General features: G+C 45.0%; 1 protein-coding gene across 1 annotated transcript in view; it reads right to left on the bottom strand.

Annotated features, from left to right (window-relative positions):
* Positions 1-9,923, bottom strand: part of tbc1d5 (TBC1 domain family, member 5) — a 53,817-nt gene extending 43,894 nt beyond the window's left edge. The window contains 6 exon segments of the mRNA XM_061254633.1: positions 1,333-1,399; positions 3,743-3,858; positions 3,977-4,046; positions 6,090-6,298; positions 8,226-8,244; positions 9,819-9,923. Coding sequence (XP_061110617.1) covers positions 1,333-1,399; positions 3,743-3,839 — 164 coding nt within the window. The 5' untranslated portion in view covers positions 3,840-3,858; positions 3,977-4,046; positions 6,090-6,298; positions 8,226-8,244; positions 9,819-9,923.
* Positions 9,924-20,752: the final 10,829 nt, after the last annotated feature.

Raw genomic sequence — 20,752 nt, 5'->3', positions numbered from 1 at the left:
TCACACATCACAACCCTACAGAATCAGGGCAATCACACATCACAACCCTTCAGAATCAGCACAATCACACATCACAACCCTTCAGAATCAGCACAATCACACATCACAACCCTACAGAATCAGGGCAATCACACATCACAACCCTTCAGAATCAGGGCAATCACACATCACAACCCTTCAGAATCAGGGCAATCACACATCACAACCCTTCAGAATCAGCACAATCACACATCACAACCCTTCAGAATCAGGGCAATCACACATCACAACCCTTCAGAATCAGCACAATCACACATCACAACCCTTCAGAATCAGGGCAATCACACATCACAACCCTTCAGAATCAGGGCAATCACACATCACAACCCTTCAGAATCAGGGCAATCACACATCACAACCCTTCAGAATCAGCACAATCACACATCACAACCCTTCAGAATCAGCGCAATCACACATCACAACCCTTCAGAATCAGGGCAATCACACATCACAACCCTTCAGAATCAGGGCAATCACACATCACAACCCTTCAGAATCAGCACAATCACACATCACAACCCTTCAGAATCAGCACAATCACACATCACAACCCTACAGAATCAGGGCAATCACACATCACAACCCTTCAGAATCAGGGCAATCACACATCACAACCCTTCAGAATCAGGGCAATCACACATCACAACCCTTCAGAATCAGCACAATCACACATCACAACCCTACAGAATCAGGGCAATCACACATCACAACCCTTCAGAATCAGGGCAATCACACATCACAACCCTTCAGAATCAGGGCAAACACACATCACAATGAAACATTAATTCATTTCTCCTTCATACTGACATGCAGGCTGACACCACAGGCTTGGGCCGAGAGTGAGTGTTTACTGAGCCTGGGCTTTCTGAAACATGGCTGTATTTTTTGTTATCAGATGTAATGAAGCAGAAGAGTTTGCTCTTTGTGCACATGTGCTATTCAGGGCCACTGCATCACTTCCTGTTGATGCCCCACCCCACTTCCTGTGGGAGCAAACTGAGGTCACACCTGCAGTAGATAAACTTGCAACTACAGACTTGCACAATGTATACACACGTGCACACACTCACACAGAAACATATATAAACAAACACAGACATACACACACACACACACTCACACAGAAACATATATAAACAAACACAGACATATACACTCACACACACACACACACATACAAACACACAAAGTGTTCACACACACACACACACACTGTGTACACACACACACACACACACACACACACACACACACACACACACACACACACACACACACACACTGTGTTCTCACCTGTAGGAGAGAAAGGTGCTCTCGGACGGCGTGAACGGCACACTTCCACTGCTTTCCAATGACCCCCCTGCAGCACAAACACAAACACACACACGTTAAACACCGACACACACACACACACACACGTTAAACACAGACACACACACACACACACACACACACACACACACACACACACACACACACACGTTAAACACAGACACACACAGACACGTTAAACACCAACACACACAGACACACGTTCAACACACACACAGACACACGTTAAACACAGACAGACAGACACACACACACACGTTAAACACAGACACACACAGACACACGTTAAACACAGACACACAGACAGACAGACACACACACACACGTTAAACACCGACAGACACACACACACACACACGTTAAACACAGACACACACAGACACGTTAAACACCAACACACACAGACACACGTTCAACACACACACAAACACACGTTAAACACAGACAGACAGACACACACACACGTTAAACACAGACACACACAGACACACGTTAAACACACACACAGACACACGTTAAACACAGACAGACAGACACACACACACACGTTAAACACAGACACACACAGACACACGTTAAACACAGACACACAGACAGACAGACACACACACACACACGTTAAACACCGACAGACACACACACACACACACGTTAAACACAGACACACACAGACACGTTAAACACCAACACACACAGACACACGTTCAACACACACACAGACACACGTTAAACACAGACAGACAGACACACACACACGTTAAACACAGACACACACAGACACACGTTAAACACAGACACACAGACAGACAGACACACACACACACGTTAAACACCGACAGACACACACACACACACACACGTTAAACACCGACACACACACACACACACACACACACACACACACGTTAAACACAGACACACACATAAACACACGTTAAACACAGACAGACACACAGACACACGTTAAACACAGACACACACACACACACACACACATATATATACACACATACACACACACATACACACACACACTTTTTATTGATAAAAATAGCGGTCTGCCAGCTCCTCTTCCTCAACAATCTCCAAACACAAACGGACATCTTGATTAAATCTTTGCACAGGTCCAGATGAACCCAGACCCACAAGCCGGGTGGTTTGTAACAATCCCCCTGCAGCTCAGGACAAAAGCGCTCACAGTACACCCTTTAAGCTTTAGGGGGCGCTGTGTACAACATACATCACAGCTGACTGATGTCACGTAGCTGCAGGGGTTGTGGAGTTTATGGGCTAACAGGTTAATCAGGTTGCGCCGGTCGTAAGGCACAGGAGGAACTGTAACATTTCTCTGGGCTAATCACAGGTATGGGTTAGGGTTAACCATAATGTTTCTCTGGGTTAATCACAGGTATGTGAGGCGGAGCCAGGAGTTAGTCATCGCTCCAACAGGAAGCAGATGCTACCAGACGGCGGGTCAGCGGAAAACCGGAAAACCTTTCCTGTCCATCTGTCTGTGTCTGTCTGTATTGACCTGTAACTAGTTTCCGCATGTTCTTATTCAGCAGCAGAACGCATTCTTAAAAATAAAAATAAAAATAAATAAAATAAAGGATTTCACGATGCCATCGCTTCAGCCATCGATCGACATGCGAGTTCCGGAATGCGGCGACAGGCACACGCATGCGCTGCGACACGCTAATTCCCTGTGACACGCTAATTCCCCCGGTCTAAGCACTTCAGAGCACTTTTTTTCCACCAGAGGTCAGGGTGTAACGGACATGACAGGTCAGGGTGTAACGGACATGACAGGTCAGGGTGTAACGGACATGACAGGTCAGGGTGTAACGGACATGACAGGTCAGGGTGTAACACATGACAGAGGTCAGGGTGTAACACATGACAGGTCAGGGTGTAACAGACATGACAGGTCAGGGTGTAACACATGACAGGTCAGGGTGTAACAGACATGACAGGTTAGGGTGTAACAGACATGACAGGTTAGGGTGTAACGGACATGACAGGTCAGGGTGTAACGGACATGACAGGTCAGGGTGTAACAGACATGACAGGTTAGGGTGTAACGGACATGACAGGTCAGGGTGTAACACATGACAGAGGTCAGGGTGTAACACATGACAGAGGTCAGGGTGTAACACATGACAGGTCAGGGTGTAACAGACATGACAGGTTAGGGTGTAACAGACATGACAGGTTAGGGTGTAACGGACATGACAGGTCAGGGTGTAACACATGACAGAGGTCAGGGTGTAACAGACATGACAGGTCAGGGTGTAACGGACATGACAGAGGTCAGGGTGTAACAGACATGACAGGTGATGTAACACAGTTGAAAGGGCAGGAAGGTGCTCACTCGGCCGGGTCCTGTTGAAGTTCTGCAGGGGGTCGACGCCCGTCTCATGATCCTCTGCCTGGAGGGGGTGCCTCGTCTCAAAGTTGGGGTGCTGCATGTCAAAAAGCTACTGCAACCTGCAACAGCCAAAGTACAGACCGTCACACACACACACACACACTGTATACACCCCAGTGCGTTCTGGGTAAATCCACACCTGTGCACAGGTGTGCCTGTCGCCGTGGCGATACTCACTGCCAACCTGCCGATGCTCCTCTCGTCATTGAGCAGCCTCTGACAGCAGCTCAGCACACAGGGATCAAATCTGCAATTAATCACAGCTAATTACACTCCAGTAATCAATAACTCTTCATCCTGCCCCTGATTTCAGCTCGTCTTCCTCAAGCTCCTGCACCAAGACTTTCACTCCGCCCACATCTGAGACAAACCCGCTGGAGGTCGCTGCGATTAATAAAGCAAGTCATAGACAGACAGAGCTACAGACAGAGCGACAGACAGAGCTACAGACAGAGTCACAGACAGAATGACAGTGACAGACAGAGTCACAGACAGAGCTACAGACAGAGCTACAGAGCCCAAACAGAGCCACAGAGATACAGACAGAGCAACAGAGTGACAGACAGAGCCACAGGGTTCATGGCTCAGCTGCAGCATATTCAGAGTTGGAGGAGAGGGACGCCTGTTCGCCCCAGCATGTTCGTTTATCGGTTTGTATTTTAGCTTTTAGTCTGTTTGAGTGATTGCGTTTGTTTGTGTGATTGTGTTTGTCTGTTTGAGTGATTGTGTTTGTCTGTTTGAGTGATTGTGTTTGTCTGTTTGAGTGATTGTGTTTGTCTGTTTGAGTGATTGTGTTTGTTTGTGTTTGAGTGATTGTGTTTGTCTTTGAGTGATTGTGTTTCTTTGTCTGTTTGAGTGATTGCGCTTCTTTGTCTGTTTGAGTGATTGTGTTTCTTTGTCTGTTTGAGTGATTATGTTTGTTTGTGTTTGAGTGATTGTGTTTGTCTGTTTGAGTGATTGTGTTTGTTTGTCTGTTTGAGTGATTGTGTTTCTTTGTCTGTTTGAGTGATTGTGTTTCTTTGTCTGTTTGAGTGATTGTGTTTGTTTGTCTGTTTGAGTGATTGCATTTGTTTGTGTTTGAGTGATTGCGTTTGTTTGTGTGGGAGTGATTGTGTTTGTTTGTCTATCGGTCTGTACCTTTGTGGGTTGGTTTTTCTGGTCCTTTGTGTATTTATTGCCTCTTTGCAGCAGACTTTGTAATAATGGCCAGAATGAGACAGAAGCAGAAAGGCTTGGCCGGCTGAAGGAGCAGAGCGGCATTGTGGGAAATAACGGCCCTCATTCAGCCAGAAACGCGTGACAGTGCAGCCGTTTCTCTGGGCCTGATCAGAGAGAGTCTCTACGCACCACACCAAAAAAGCATGAACAAATATAATAACACGATCAGGATTATAAATAACCCATGAAATCAGCAGAGCTGTGAGCCATGCCTGTAAGTTCCTCACACACACTTCCCATGAAAGAGCAGATTAATACGGCATCCCAGACAATGCTGTAAACACAAGTGCACGTCTAGGTTGAAAAAGGCTTGAGCGCTATATATATAGAATACAATTTCTATATTTCTATTACATTACTTTTACACGAATACTAAGCATTATTTCAATGTTTCCCTTCCCACAATGAATTAAGGGGACAAGATTCTTTGGCAAGTTCCACATTCAAAGACAAACGTTTCACAACCAGTTTACACATACCAGTGCAGCCTGTAAGTACTTGGACAGGGACACAGTGTACTGGGGGCGGCTCTGTGCCACAGCACATTGGAGTTTAAATTAAATAGTCTACATTTTAACCTGATGTTCATGGTCAGCTTTCTGAGGATCTTTACGTCCATATCAGGGTCTGGGTCAGAATTACACCCCTTTCTGTGCATGGTCTCCCCATTTCAGGGTGCTTCTGATAAGTCAGGTGTATTCAATCGCTTCCAAACGTATAGTAGTCTTGAATCTAGGCTTTCGATTGCCTCTGGAGCCTGTTATTGGTGTTGTGTTAAGAAGAAAGAGCACACTGAGTGTCTGAAATGTGCAGTGACAGATAGCAATTTATTGAGGTGGGCAGTTTAAATAGAAATGTCATAAGTTTGTGTAAGTTTAAGGGAACTTAAATCCAAACCTCAGAGTAACTCTAATACTTGCATCACTTTTTTATGCAGAGAACGTGAAAATGATGCTTTACCTGCACTGTGACTTTACCTGCACTGTGAAACACGGAGGGTTGGATTGAGAGTTTGGAAAAGCATGCAGGTGCAAACAGGAGACAGAGCGAAACTACATTACTGTATCCAGACCTGAGTGCTTCTGGGGACAGGTGATCTCTCCTGGGGACAGTGGATCTCTCCTGGGGACAGTGGAGAGAGTGGATCTCTTCTGGGGACAGTGGATCTCTCCTGGGGACAGGTGATCTCTTCTGGGACAGTGGATCTCTCCTGGGGACAGGTGATCTCTTCTGGGACAGTGGATCTCTTCTGGGGACAGCCGTTTCCTCCCACAAGAGGTCCTTCAACAAAGATTAATTACAAACAGTGTGTTCAGTAGTCAGTGTGTGTTCAGCAGTGAGGGCATTCAGTAGTCAGTGCGCTCAGTGCGTGTTCACTAGTCAGCGCGTGTTCAGTAGTCAGCGCGTGTTTAGTAGTCAGTGCGTGTTCAGTAGTCAGCGCGTGTTCAGTAGTCAGCGTGTGTTCAGTAGTCAGCGCGTGTTCAGTAGTCAGCGCGTGTTCAGTAGTCAGTGCGTGTTCAGTAGTCAGCGCGTGTTCAGTAGTCAGTGCGTGTTCAGTAGTCAGCGCGTGTTCAGTAGTCAGTGTTCAGTAGTCAACGCGTGTTCAGTAGTCAGCGCGTGTTCAGTAGTCAGCGCGTGTTCAGTAGTCAGCGCGTGTTCAGTAGTGAGTGTGTGTTCAGTAGTTAGCATGTGTTCAGTCATCAGTGCGTGTTCAGTAGTCAGTGCGTGTTCAGTAGTCAGCGTGTGTTCAGTAGTCAGTGCGTGTTCAGTAGTCAGCGTGTGTTCAGTAGTCAGCGTGTGTTCAGTAGTCAGTGCGTGTTCAGTAGTCAGCGCGTGTTCAGTAGTCAGTGTTCAGTAGTCAACGCGTGTTCAGTAGTCAGCGCGTGTTCAGTAGTCAGCGCGTGTTCAGTAGTGAGTGTGTGTTCAGTAGTTAGCATGTGTTCAGTCATCAGTGCGTGTTCAGTAGTCAGTGCGTGTTCAGTAGTCAGTGCGTGTTCAGTAGTCAGTGCGTGTCAGTGTGTAAAAACTGCACAGGAGATTAGCCTTTAAATGAAAAGTCACTCAACCGGAACAACACGTGACAGAAGCTCTGGTATATACACACACACACACTCACACACACACACACACACACACACACACACACACACACACACACACACACACACACACACACACACAACAGCGTTCCTGTTCAACAGCGATGTCAGGCAGTTTCAGTTCCCACTAAAGACCCCTCAGCGTGCAGACTGTGCTGGAGAAGGGGCCGCAGCACACTGCTGCTCACGCCTGAAACACAGCGCTACAGTCACACTGCTGAAACACAGCGCTACAGTCACACTGCTGAAACACAGCGCTACAGTCACACTGCTGAAACACAGCGCTACAGTCACACTGCTGAAACACAGCGCTACAGTCACACTGCTGAAACACAGCGCTACAGTCACACTGCTGAAACACAGCGCTACAGTCACACCGCTGAAACACAGCGCTACAGTCACACCGCTGAAACACAGCGCTACAGTCACACCGCTGAAACACAGCGCTACAGTCACACTGCTGAAACACAGCGCTACAGTCACACCGCTGAAACACAGCGCTACAGTCACACTGCTGAAACACAGCGCTACAGTCCCACGGCAGCTATCCTTCTACCAAATAAACAAACGGAGCAAAAAACGTGGGGCAGGGAGAAAACAGCCCAGGACAAACCAGCCACCCCCCCTCCATTTCACATTATTGAACACACACTTTCTGATCTTTTAATATGATCCTGGAACTTTCAATTTGTGTTCCAAGCTATCCAAGTAAAACAACTGCAATTTTGGAAGAAGTATATCTTAGGGTCCAACTGCTATTTTCTCCAAAACTGTTTGTAAAAATGATTTCCCACGTGACATGACGTATGTTTTCGCTTAATTATCAGATGAGGCTGCAACTGTAACTGTGGCCATAGAGAGCTGGCCAGGGACTTTTCAGAAAACCTTCTCAACCCCAACCCGCCCCTCACACCCAACCCCAACCGCAGAGGGACGCAGAGGTTGTGTACAGAATCGAGAAGGACGTAATGGGGTCCTGGTGAGGGCTAATCCTGGCTCACAGCGTGCAGTATTTGTCAGCGTGATCAATGTGCGTAGTGTATTAGACAACAGGAAAGCAAAGAAAGTAAACCATGAGAACAAACCAGTTATTATTTGAGATTACTTACGTCTTGCAATGCTCAGATTCTGGCCCCAGCGCAACCCAGGGAAGAGAGACAAGACGGGTTCTGTTCAAAAACATCAGGGCATGTGACAATAAAAACGTGACTTCTTGTATGCCTGGAAGTCTCTGGAGCACCTTTCTGTGAATCTGACGGATTTGATTAGAGCAGGGACAGCGAAAATTCTATTTAGAGTAGACATCTCCACACTGTGCTTTTCCCCCTTTTGACGTAAATCTGTCTGAGGGCGATGTGTGCTGCGTGTCTGGGTGTCACTGTTGAGCAGCCTAATGGCGTGGCCATCTGTAACGCCGTTGTTTCGGAACAGCTGTTCAGAGACGGCGACCGAACCATAGAATTAGGCTACAGTTTCCCATAACAACGGAGAATGGCCCACGAGACAAGGGCGCAGTATTTCTACTGTAATACTGGGCGGCAGCATTTCACAAGCATCTTAAAAAAGCGCTAGCGCCTCATAAATGGCTAAACTCGACTTCGTCCCTCTGTACGCCCTGTTTAACCGTTACAGGACAACAGAAAATAAATCTAAGCGAGGTAAAGTCATACCTACCAATACTACACACACACAAAACACACTTTACCAAAAACAATATAGACCCACACCCTGAAAATCAAATCTGGTTTCTTATGATCCACGTGATATGCGCATGCCCGTCCTTCAAAGAAACATTAACCGCTCATCCAAAAGCCGTCTACCGAGTCAAGATTTCAGATATGCGTGTTCAATAGGACTAAAGGTCACGAGACGTGTCCGACAAGCAAAAAAAACACTCAACTGTCGGACGGTGAAACCAGTATAATCCGACTGACTGGCCCGAAAACACGTGATCTTAGCAGGAGGGGGTTTAAACCCAGAATTTAGACCACATATGAATACAAAATTACAAGACAAAGGGAACCGAAATCTGTATGTCCAGCTCAGCGCTAAAATATATTTTTCTTCGTTCCTTATACAGGAAGGTTTCTTACGTTGTTTTATTCTTATTGGCTAACCATTTGTAGTGATACTGTATATTACTGGCCTGCGTTTATAATGAGACGACTGGGCCATTTCCCTAACCTCACTCGCAGGAACTGACCACTGAATTGAAACTCCATTAAGATCATAATAATGTCACTTTGCTAAGCACATAACCAGTCTGCAACAATATCGAGCAAATACGACGTAATGGATAATCTACAACAATCCGGAGACGAGATGGCTTTTTATAAAATAGCAACTGTCCGTCGGTTAACGCACGCTAGACAGGTAGCCGGCGAACCACTTGAACATGACAGCGTTGGATAGCGAAGTTAGCAGGATGTCATTGTTTGAAAAGGTAATGATTGTGCTCCGAACCACGAAGCCATCTGAATCTATTACATACATGTACTTTTCATGCCACGGGTTCCACTTGCAGCCGCGTTCATACAACCAGGAAGAAACCCGAGCAATGCATGATGCACGAGCCGCGGACACAGGCCCAGAGACGCGAGGGACGAGCAGAACAGGTAAAAGACAGAAATCGCAACCGTGCACTAAAATCTCGAGGTGCCGGAACACAGATTTTCTCTCTTTGTGGCGCTTGCCGTATTTACCTGCAAAGATCAGGCGCTTCGGTGGCTGCAGCTCAGAACGCGAATGTAAACACATTCCCCAGTCAGGCGGATGTGAAGCGATCAGCTGACCCGAGCACGTGATGGGGGACACGAAGCCGCGCTGCGGACTTCGCTCTTGAGACGCGTGAATGACCATTTCTCAGGGTGTTTTTTTTAAGTTTTTTTTTTAATGATGTTCAGGTTCCATACTGTGCAGTATAACTGCATCCGCTGGGTAGATTAATAAAAGTAGCACCGAATGTATCATATCTCTGTCCAATAAACTAAACTTCTCTGCAATCTGCAAAAATTTCCACATTGTTTCCATTTATACAGATGGATATACACTTTATTAGGCATTTATCAGACTTATTTTTTAGACTCATTGGTCTTCTGATGTTGGAGCCTATCCATTTAGATATTTTCTCACATTGTGTGTTCAGAGATGCTCTTCCGCATACCACTGTTGTAATGCATATAGTTATTTGTTGACAGTAATAGTTATTTGCATTACTGTCACCTTCTTGTCAGCTTCTGACCCCTCTCATTAACCTCTTGACCACAACTACATGCTTTTATCCTGAGGAGTGTTTCTGATCTGTCAGACAGGTGTTTGGGGATTTTTCTTTATTATGGGGAGAATCCATCTCTCTCCTTGGCCTGCCAGCCCCTTTGTGATCACGCTGATCAGTGATCTCTTGATTGTGGGAAGCCGATGGTTTGACTGATGTCTCTAACAGGTTTATTATTTTGGCTTCTTTTATTTCATTTCTGTGCATCTCACCATCTGAGAGAGGGAGGAAGGGAGGGAGAGAGAGAGGGAGAGAGGGAGGGAGAGAGGGAGAGAGGGAGGGAGGGAGGGAGAGAGAGAAAGAGAGAGGGAAAGAGGGAGGGAGGGAGAGAGAGAAAGAGAGAGGGAGGGAGAGAGACAAGGGAGGGGGAGAGGGAGAGGGAGAGAAAGGCAGAGAGAGAGGGAGACAGAGAGAGAGAAAGGCAGAGAGAGAGGGAGACAGAGAGAGAGAGGGAGGAAGAGAGGGAGAGAGAGATATAAAACAATCCTGACGCGTAAAGCACTTGCATTCAAAACACTTGTCTTTGCACCTGGACAATCCTCTGAACAATCTATATAGGCCTGACAGCTCTACTGTGTGCGGGCATAGCCACCACACCCTGCCTCCTGAGATCTCTATGGTGTCAGCACACCCTGCCTCCTGAGATCTCTATGGTGTCAGCACACCCTGCCTCCTGAGATCTCTATGGTGTCAGCACACCCTGCCTCCTGAGATCTCTATGGTGTCAGCACACCCTGCCTCCTGAGATCTCTATGGTGTCAGCACACCCTGCCTCCTGAGATCTCTATGGTGTCAGCACACCCTGCCTCCTGAGATCTCTATGGTGTCAGCACACCCTGCCTCCTGAGATCTCTATGGTGTCAGCACACCCTGCCTCCTGAGATCTCTATGGTGTCTGCACACCCTGCCTCCTGAGATCTCTATGGTGTCAGCACACCCTGCCTCCTGAGATCTCTATGGTGTCAGCACACCCTGCCGCCTGAGATCTCTATGGTGTCAGCACACCCTGCCTCCTGAGATCTCTATGGTGTCAGCACACCCTGCCTCCTGAGATCTCTATGGTGTCAGCACACCCTGCCTCCTGAGATCTCTATGGTGTCAGCACACTGTGGCAATCTGGTTATGCTGGCAGAGTAAACTGGTGGACTAGCTGACAATATAGGCTAACAAGCTTGACGAGTTTAGGTTGGTTTTAGCTGAATTAACATTTTAAGGTGAGTTGGATTTGAGTTGACTACATACCTCTCGCAAAACCAACTTTCTCCCTCGCAAGTACACGATTTCCTCTGACAGTGCAGACAGGCTGCAGAAAGACCATTTCTACGATCTGCATCCTAAAGTGGTAGTCTATACTTTCATTATTTTTAAACCATTTACTTCTGGTGAGTGCAAAGAAAGTGCATTTTAAATAGCCTCTACTCTCTGGGATTTCGTCCAGAAAAAGTATTTTAGGCATATTTTTCTAAATATGTTTTTTGTAAGGATTGACAGCGATGGAGTATACGCACCTTCTGTCTGAAACGCGGCACCATGTAAAAACTTCAGTCAGTTATCCCAGTGAAATTTAGCAGTCTCTCAAAAGTCCTTTGTGCAATTGGTACTTTAAAAATTCCCATCAATGCACTGACTGAGAACGCACACACGTTTGTGTGTTGGGTAGGCCACCACTGGGTAGAAATGCCATTAGATGCTGAGGTTAATAAACACAACAGTTGCATCTGAAGCAGCTGTGGGTCACAGGTGATGTTACTAATGAATGGCATCCAGGTGACAGTGTTATGGATATTACAAATAACAAATGTATAAAATGTAGGATATGATATTAGGTGTACCACAGAGACATAATAGTTCAAATAAAGCAAACCATTAAAATTGAATTTTTATTGTACAATGTAGCTAGATATTTTTCTAATCTGACTGCAAGATTAATATCATCATATCAAATACACACTACACTTATACTTTTAAAAAGGTAAAAAGTAACTATTTAGCACAATCATAAAAAATAAATAAATTGTAATGAATCATAATAAGCATAAAATTGATAAGGTGCATTTAAAATGGATTAATTACAGCTGCAATGGCAGAATAATGAGAATGCGGGTAAGGCAGTAATCAGTAATCCGTCTCTATGATTTATGTTCATAATCACCTGCATGTTGCAAAAAGAGGAACACACACACACACTTACACAGGAGGAGTTCTGAAAGGTTTGTGTGAGTGACTGGAGGACTTCTGTAAGGTTTGTGTGAGTGACTGGAGGACTTCTGTAAGGTTTGTGTGAGTGACTCTGGAGGAGTTCTGTAAGCTCTGTAAGGTTTGTGTGAGTGATTCTGGAGGAGTTCTGTAAGGTTTGTGTGAGTGACTCTGGAGGACTTCTGTAAGGTTTGTGTGAGTGATTCTGGAGGACTTCTGTAAGGTTTGTGTGAGTGACTCTGGAGGACTTCTGTAAGGTTTGTGTGAGTGACTCTGGAGGACTTCTGTAAGGTTTGTGTGAGTGATTCTGGAGGACTTCTGTAAGGTTTGTGTGAGTGATTCTGGAGGAGTTCTGTAAGGTTTGTGTGAGTGATTCTGGAGGAGGTCTGTAAGGTTTGTGTGAGTGATTCTGGAGGAGTTCTGTAAGGTTTGTGTGAGTGACTCTGGAGGACTTCTGTAAGGTTTGTGTGAGTGATTCTGGAGGACTTCTGTAAGGTTTGTGTGAGTGACTCTGGAGGACTTCTGTAAGGTTTGTGTGAGTGACTCTGGAGGACTTCTGTAAGGTTTGTGTGAGTGACTCTGGAGGACTTCTGTAAGGTTTGTGTGAGTGATTCTGGAGGAGTTCTGTAAGGTTTGTGTGAGTGACTCTGGAGGACTTCTGTAAGGTTTGTGTGAGTGACTCTGGAGGACTTCTGTAAGGTTTGTGTGAGTGATTCTGGAGGACTTCTGTAAGGTTTGTGTGAGTGATTCTGGAGGACTTCTGTAAGGTTTGTGTGAGTGATTCTGGAGGAGTTCTGTAAGGTTTGTGTGAGTGACTCTGGAGGACTTCTGTAAGGTTTGTGTGAGTGATTCTGGAGGAGTTCTGTAAGGTTTGTGTGAGTGACTCTGGAGGGCTTCTGTAAGGTTTGTGTGAGTGACTCTGGAGGACTTCTGTAAGGTTTGTGTGAGTGATTCTGGAGGACTTCTGTAAGGTTTGTGTGAGTGACTCTGGAGGACTTCTGTAAGGTTTGTGTGAGTGACTCTGGAGGACTTCTGTAAGGTTTGTGTGAGTGATTCTGGAGGACTTCTGTAAGGTTTGTGTGAGTGATTCTGGAGGAGTTCTGTAAGGTTTGTGTGAGTGATTCTGGAGGAGTTCTGTAAGGTTTGTGTGAGTGATTCTGGAGGAGTTCTGTAAGGTTTGTGTGAGTGACTCTGGAGGACTTCTGTAAGGTTTGTGTGAGTGATTCTGGAGGACTTCTGTAAGGTTTGTGTGAGTGACTCTGGAGGACTTCTGTAAGGTTTGTGTGAGTGACTCTGGAGGACTTCTGTAAGGTTTGTGTGAGTGACTCTGGAGGACTTCTGTAAGGTTTGTGTGAGTGATTCTGGAGGAGTTCTGTAAGGTTTGTGTGAGTGACTCTGGAGGACTTCTGTAAGGTTTGTGTGAGTGACTCTGGAGGACTTCTGTAAGGTTTGTGTGAGTGATTCTGGAGGACTTCTGTAAGGTTTGTGTGAGTGATTCTGGAGGACTTCTGTAAGGTTTGTGTGAGTGATTCTGGAGGAGTTCTGTAAGGTTTGTGTGAGTGACTCTGGAGGACTTCTGTAAGGTTTGTGTGAGTGATTCTGGAGGAGTTCTGTAAGGTTTGTGTGAGTGACTCTGGAGGGCTTCTGTAAGGTTTGTGTGAGTGACTCTGGAGGACTTCTGTAAGGTTTGTGTGAGTGATTCTGGAGGAGTTCTGTAAGGTTTGTGTGAGTGATTCTGGAGGAGTTCTGTAAGGTTTGTGTGAGTGACTCTGGAGGAGTTCTGTAAGGTTTGTGTGAGTGACTCTGGAGGACTTCTGTAAGGTTTGTGTGAGTGATTCTGGAGGACTTCTGTAAGGTTTGTGTGAGTGACTCTGGAGGACTTCTGTAAGGTTTGTGTGAGTGACTCTGGAGGACTTCTGTAAGGTTTGTGTGAGTGATTCTGGAGGACTTCTGTAAGGTTTGTGTGAGTGATTCTGGAGGAGTTCTGTAAGGTTTGTGTGAGTGATTCTGGAGGAGTTCTGTAAGGTTTGTGTGAGTGACTCTGGAGGAGTTCTGTAAGGTTTGTGTGAGTGACTCTGGAGGACTTCTGTAAGGTTTGTGTGAGTGATTCTGGAGGACTTCTGTAAGGTTTGTGTGAGTGATTCTGGAGGACTTCTGTAAGGTTTGTGTGAGTGATTCTGGAGGAGTTCTGTAAGGTTTGTGTGAGTGATTCTGGAGGAGTTCTGTAAGGTTTGTGTGAGTGACTCTGGAGGACTTCTGTAAGGTTTGTGTGAGTGATTCTGGAGGAGTTCTGTAAGGTTTGTGTGAGTGACTCTGGAGGACTTCTGTAAGGTTTGTGTGAGTGACTCTGGAGGACTTCTGTAAGGTTTGTGTGAGTGATTCTGGAGGAGTTCTGTAAGGTTTGTGTGAGTGATTCTGGAGGAGTTCTGTAAGGTTTGTGTGAGTGACTCTGGAGGAGTTCTGTAAGGTTTGTGTGAGTGACTCTGGAGGAGTTCTGTAAGGTTTGTGTGAGTGACTCTGGAGGACTTCTGTAAGGTTTGTGTGAGTGATTCTGGAGGACTTCTGTAAGGTTTGTGTGAGTGACTCTGGAGGACTTCTGTAAGGTTTGTGTGAGTGACTCTGGAGGAGTTCTGTAAGGTTTGTGTGAGTGATTCTGGAGGAGTTCTGTAAGCTCTGTAAGGTTTGTGTGAGTGATTCTGGAGGAGTTCTGTAAGCTCTGTAAGGTTTGTGTGAGTGATTCTGGAGGAGTTCTGTAAGCTCTGTAAGGTTTGTGTGAGTGATTCTGGAGGAGTTCTGTAAGCTCTGTAAGGTTTGTGTGAGTGATTCTGGAGGAGTTCTGTAAGGTTTGTGTGCGTCTGGATGCCTGTGATGTAATATAAGGCATGGAGAGTAAGGGAAGGTTTGTTGTGGGCCAAACGCATCACCTTAGGGTCCACAGACATGCGCTGCAGTCCTGGAGGCTGGGTAAACCATGCGCTGCAGTCCTGGAGGCTGGGTAAACCATGCGCTGCAGTCCTGGAGGCTGGGTAAACCATGCGCTGCAGTCCTGGAGGCTGGGTAAACCATGCGCTGCAGTCCTGGAGGCTGGGTAAACCATGCGCCTGTCCTGTTCAACATTCCCATACCAGGAGAGACATGAGAAGAGTTCATCAACCCATACTGAGGGCCAGAGTGAGCTGAATATAATATACCAGGCAATATCACCATCATCATCATCATCATCATCATCATCGTCCCAATCATGGTATTTTGCAGAAATGCCATTATAGTTACTACGGTTATTATAGTTATTACGGTTATTATAGTTATTATAGTTATTACGGTTATTATCACTGGAATCCAGGCCATTCTGTCCCTGATGGCTCCCGCCTGAATATCCGCCCATATTGAAAAATAATAACAATAATAATCATAATGATAGTAATCATAATAATAATAAAACAGAACTGAATCAATTCCCAATAAAGGCCGCTTGAATGATTCCCCATTTTACCAAGACTGCTAATGATGAATGTAGCTTTGTTAAAGTATCAGGGTACGGGGGTGCCAGGGTATTATACATTTCTTATACGTGTGTGAGAGACAGAGTGAGCAAGAGATAGAGAGAGAGAGAGAGTGAGCAAGAGAGAGATGAGGGAGTGAGAGTGAGAGAGAGAGTGAGCGAGAGTGAGAGAGAGAGGGAGTGAGAGAGAGAGAGAGACAGAGTGAGCAAGAGAGAGATGAGTGAGTAATTGCCAATTAATTAGTGGCAAGTGAAGGAGGAGGAGGAGTCACCAGGGAGCAGAAATCTTAAAAATAATATAAACATAAATGGTATAAACATAAATAATACACAGGAATAAAGCAGTGGACAGAGCACATTCTCCCTCGTACCCTGGGTCAGTACAGGGGGAACAGGAACTGCTTTCTGACAAATACTGTCTGACAGGAAACAGAGGAACCATCTCAGAGAGGAAGCGCCTCCAGTCCAGGTGTGTTTGTTTGCTCCATGGACACTCTGGCCAAAGTGGAGCCAGAGAAACAGACATTGCTGTCATCGGCACAAGTGTCGGCTTCGGAATTATGGACTGAGTGTGAGCGTGTGCGTGTGTGCGCGTGTGCGTGTGTGCATGTGTGTGTGTACGTGTGTGTGGTGTGTACGTGTGTGTGCCTGTGTGCATGTGTGAAGCTGTTATGTGCTGAGAGCTGAAAGTACTTTTTAAATTTATATGGTGTATTTTTTTGTGGATACTATTACTGATTTCCATTTTAATATTTGATAGAATTTTAATAACCCGATCAGCGCGAAGCCGTGCAGCCGACGGAAGGGACGTGACCGAACCGCACGCTCCTTTCTGACGTATTTTAATCAGCCGTAATTCATCTCGTGCTGACGGTCGAGCCACGGAAATTAGCCGGGATTACGGCACGGAGAAAACATCCGCTTTCACACAAACACTCAAACACATTACCTATTATTAATTACGACTGGCTAAAAAACACGGAGTTAAAGAAGTTTTATACAATTGTTTATTTTTTACTTTTTACATTCACCCATTCGCTAATTGGGGCCTCTTATTCAAACTGACTGGTTGAGCTAGTATTTCTGCTTATTATGCACACACAGCTGGCCATGTATCAGAACAACATTACATTACATGAATGGCATTTGGCAGACGCTCTTATCCAGAGCGACGTACAACAAAGTTCATACCCATAACCAGGGATAAGTGAGAGGGAAGTACAATTTCAACTGCTTCCTGCAGAACAACTCTGGGGAAATGGCCTACTTTCATTTACATTTCAGTATTTTGCAGAAACTCTTAAGAAGGACTTATACACTCTGTGAGCAATTTATTAGGTGTTTATCAGACCTCTTTTTTTGACAAATTGGTTTTCTGCTGCTGTAGCCTATCCACTTACAGTTATGATGCGTTGTGTGTTCAGAGATGCTCTTCTGCATGCCACTGTTGTAATGTGTGGTTATTTGCATTACTGTCACCTTCCTGTCTGCTTCAACCAGTCTGGCCACTCTACTCTGACGTCTCTCATTAACAAGGCGTTTCTGTCTGCAGAACTGCTGCTCACTGGATTTTTTTTGTTATTCACACTATTCCGAGCAAACTCTAGATGCTGTTGTGCTTGAAAATCCCAGGAGATCAGTAGTTTCTGAGATACTCAAACCACCTAGTCTGGCGCCAACAATCATTCCACAGTCAAAGTCACTGAGATCACATTTTTTCGCCATTCTGATGGTTGAACTGAAGCTCCTGACCCGTATCTGCATGATTTTATGCATTGCACTGCTGCCACATGATTGGCTGATAGGGTGATCGCATGAATAAGTAGGTGTTCCTAATAAAGTGCTATATATATTTCTACATGTACACAGCTGAATATTTCACTAAAGCGATTCAGCTTAACCACCTCGCTCTGCCACAGCAGAGCCTCATCTAGGACTCAAACCGGCAACCTCTTGCAGACCAGTTTCAGCCCGCCTGGGAGTGCAGCCAATCATGGCTGGGCTGCTTATGAACACCCACTACAATAACACAGTGATACAATTTATGTGCTTTTAACAGTTTATACACTGCAGAGCACTAAGCCATGCCATATTAAACACTTAAAGGAGAACAGAGCGGGGGAAAGACAGAGAGAGGTGAGGGAGAGAGAAAGAGGGCAGAGAAGAGAGAGAGAGAAAGAGGGCAGAGGAGAGAGAGAGAGAAAGAGGGCAGAGGAGAGAGAGAGAGAGAGAGAGAGAGAGAGAGAGAGAGAAAGAGGGCAGAGAAGAGAGAGAGAGAGAGAAAGAGAAAGAGAAGAGAGGTATCAGAATTCACACGTGGCCTGAGTGGCCTCTGCTGTACACTTGGCGTTTTCAGTGCTATGACACCATAGCCTATTCAATCGGTATTTTCAATGTATTATTTCTTATCCTGGAAACAAAGTCCTCATACTCCCTCATACATGTTCATTAATATACGAAACATGGCTCTTCTCACATTAATTATAAGCAACGTGGGCATTTTAATTTTAACCAAGCAGCAGTCTGCCCGTTTCGTGGGCTGCCAGTCACACAGTGTGTCCACACAGAGCGGAGTGGACGCGTCACGCCATAACTACAACTCTCGCGCTTAGAATCGCAGTAGTTTTCATTAAAATGAAATCATGTTGTTTTCGTGTTTGTAAATTTGAACTATGCAAACGCATTTGCTGAAGTAGCTAATGTTTTAAATACGTGAAACAAAATGGCAGTGCTGTTCTTTAATATCTTCTGTGAAACATCACGTCACAGCCCGACTCAGAATTCCACGGGAGGAAAATGACACCGTGTGAAAATGTGTGATTTGATAGATTGATTTGATCGATTGATTGATTGATTGATTGATTACTACACGATTAGCACCCCTCGTGACGGGGAGGAATATTCAAATTTAGCCAAACTTATTATTGTTCTTCTGTTTTGTTTCGTTTTCTTTATCACACACACTCAAACAGATACTTGAAATTAAAATAGGTTTGTGGAGTCACAAATTAGTTTTCAAGATAAAAGATTTCAATTTTGCCTTCTTATTAATCTCTGCAAAATAATATTTCAAGTGATTTACACTGGGGAGCTAGCGTTTATTAACAGCTTCTAAAAAACAATTATATAACCACAAAATGCAAGTTTGATTAAAAAATGCTTCGCAGAGCATCTGTAAGATTAATTGTCATAATTTTGGGAAGCCGTAAATAGTGCAATTTCAGGCCTGAAAACACCTGCTCCGTCTGGCCACCCCTCCCGTGAACAACAGCACCGAGCTCGTGCTCCGTCCCGCCGCTTTTCAGCTCCGTTTCCCGCTTATTTTACCGCTGATAATTCAAGGTTATAAATTACATTATATATTTTCGACAGGATTGTGTCGAGACAAACCAGTTACCAGTTCACTCCCCATTGAGTATGATAATACAATTAATAGCTACATTGACTATTTTGTATTTCTGCTTTTTGTATTTGAATCAGGCCTGCCGCCAGGACTGCGGGGGCAGTTAAAATAAATGGCGAGGGGGGCCATCTTTTTATATGGTAAAACGGTTTGTTATCATCCTGCTATGACTATTTCTGCATTTATTCCATCCTGCAGGTGGCAATATAGTGTCGTTTTGACTAGATGCGAACAATTCTCTAACTTACCTTTTCCACTGAATTAAATCCTGAACTCAAATCAGGAACACGGGCGTAAAAAGCTGTTACGGGTTTCATTCAGCGCAGTAGTCCTGCTTTGTGAAATGCCACCAGTTCAGATAGCGACAGCGACAGCAGATAGTGTAGTCTAGAACGATCTGAAGTGGTATGCTGTGCTATACGTGCATGCAAGAACAACAGCAATAAACCAACAGGATCCACCAAGATAATCTTTAACAGAACACCAACTGTCAGATTAATTTACACGAATAAAAATAAACGGAGGCGATGAGTAGTTAAACGTAAGCATGGCTGGCCCGCAGACCACTTTCAGATCACATGTAATATAACCAGAAAACTACTTCACAAACAAATCAAGCAGACTATCATTCGCTCGCTAGTAAACTCGTTTAAAGGTAATAACCAGAATAACAAACCGCTAACCATCACGAAATCATTACCGCATCCTCCGTTCTTACAATTAGCTAACGTTAATTTATGCGTTTACTAATCCTGGATCATTTGTTCGTTGGAAAAACTGTTCTCGGCTGTAGCTAATCCGCACACACACACGCGCACACACCCTGCTCTGTGTGAAAATTACACGGTGGGAAAATGAAGGGAAATTACTACCTGTGAGAGATGTGCAGTAAATAATGATCTTCAGTTGGGTGTGTGCAGTAACTGCCAGAGCACCCTGAATTATGAGATAAATAAGAATATATTTCCTACCCTGTGATTAATGGGTGTGTGGCTCATACACCGATGATCACATCATCAGAAGTAGCATTTAAAAGTTACAGCTCCTGAGAACTGGCCTATTCTGGGCCACTGTTAAAACACAATAATTTATCCCACTTACGTTGAGAATATATCCCAACGTAAGCAGCGTGTTCCGTATCACAGTGCATACAAAAACAATCTATGCCGTAATGTTTAAAAGATGTTATCATTGAACAAACAGATAAGAATCACTGGCAAGATGCGCTATGGTTCTTCCGAACACGCGTAGTCGTAAGTGC

Source organism: Conger conger, chromosome 9 (genome assembly GCF_963514075.1).
Source record: "Conger conger chromosome 9, fConCon1.1, whole genome shotgun sequence".
NCBI classification, from domain to species: domain Eukaryota; kingdom Metazoa; phylum Chordata; class Actinopteri; order Anguilliformes; family Congridae; genus Conger; species Conger conger.
This window is presented reverse-complemented; position numbering and strand designations above follow the sequence as displayed.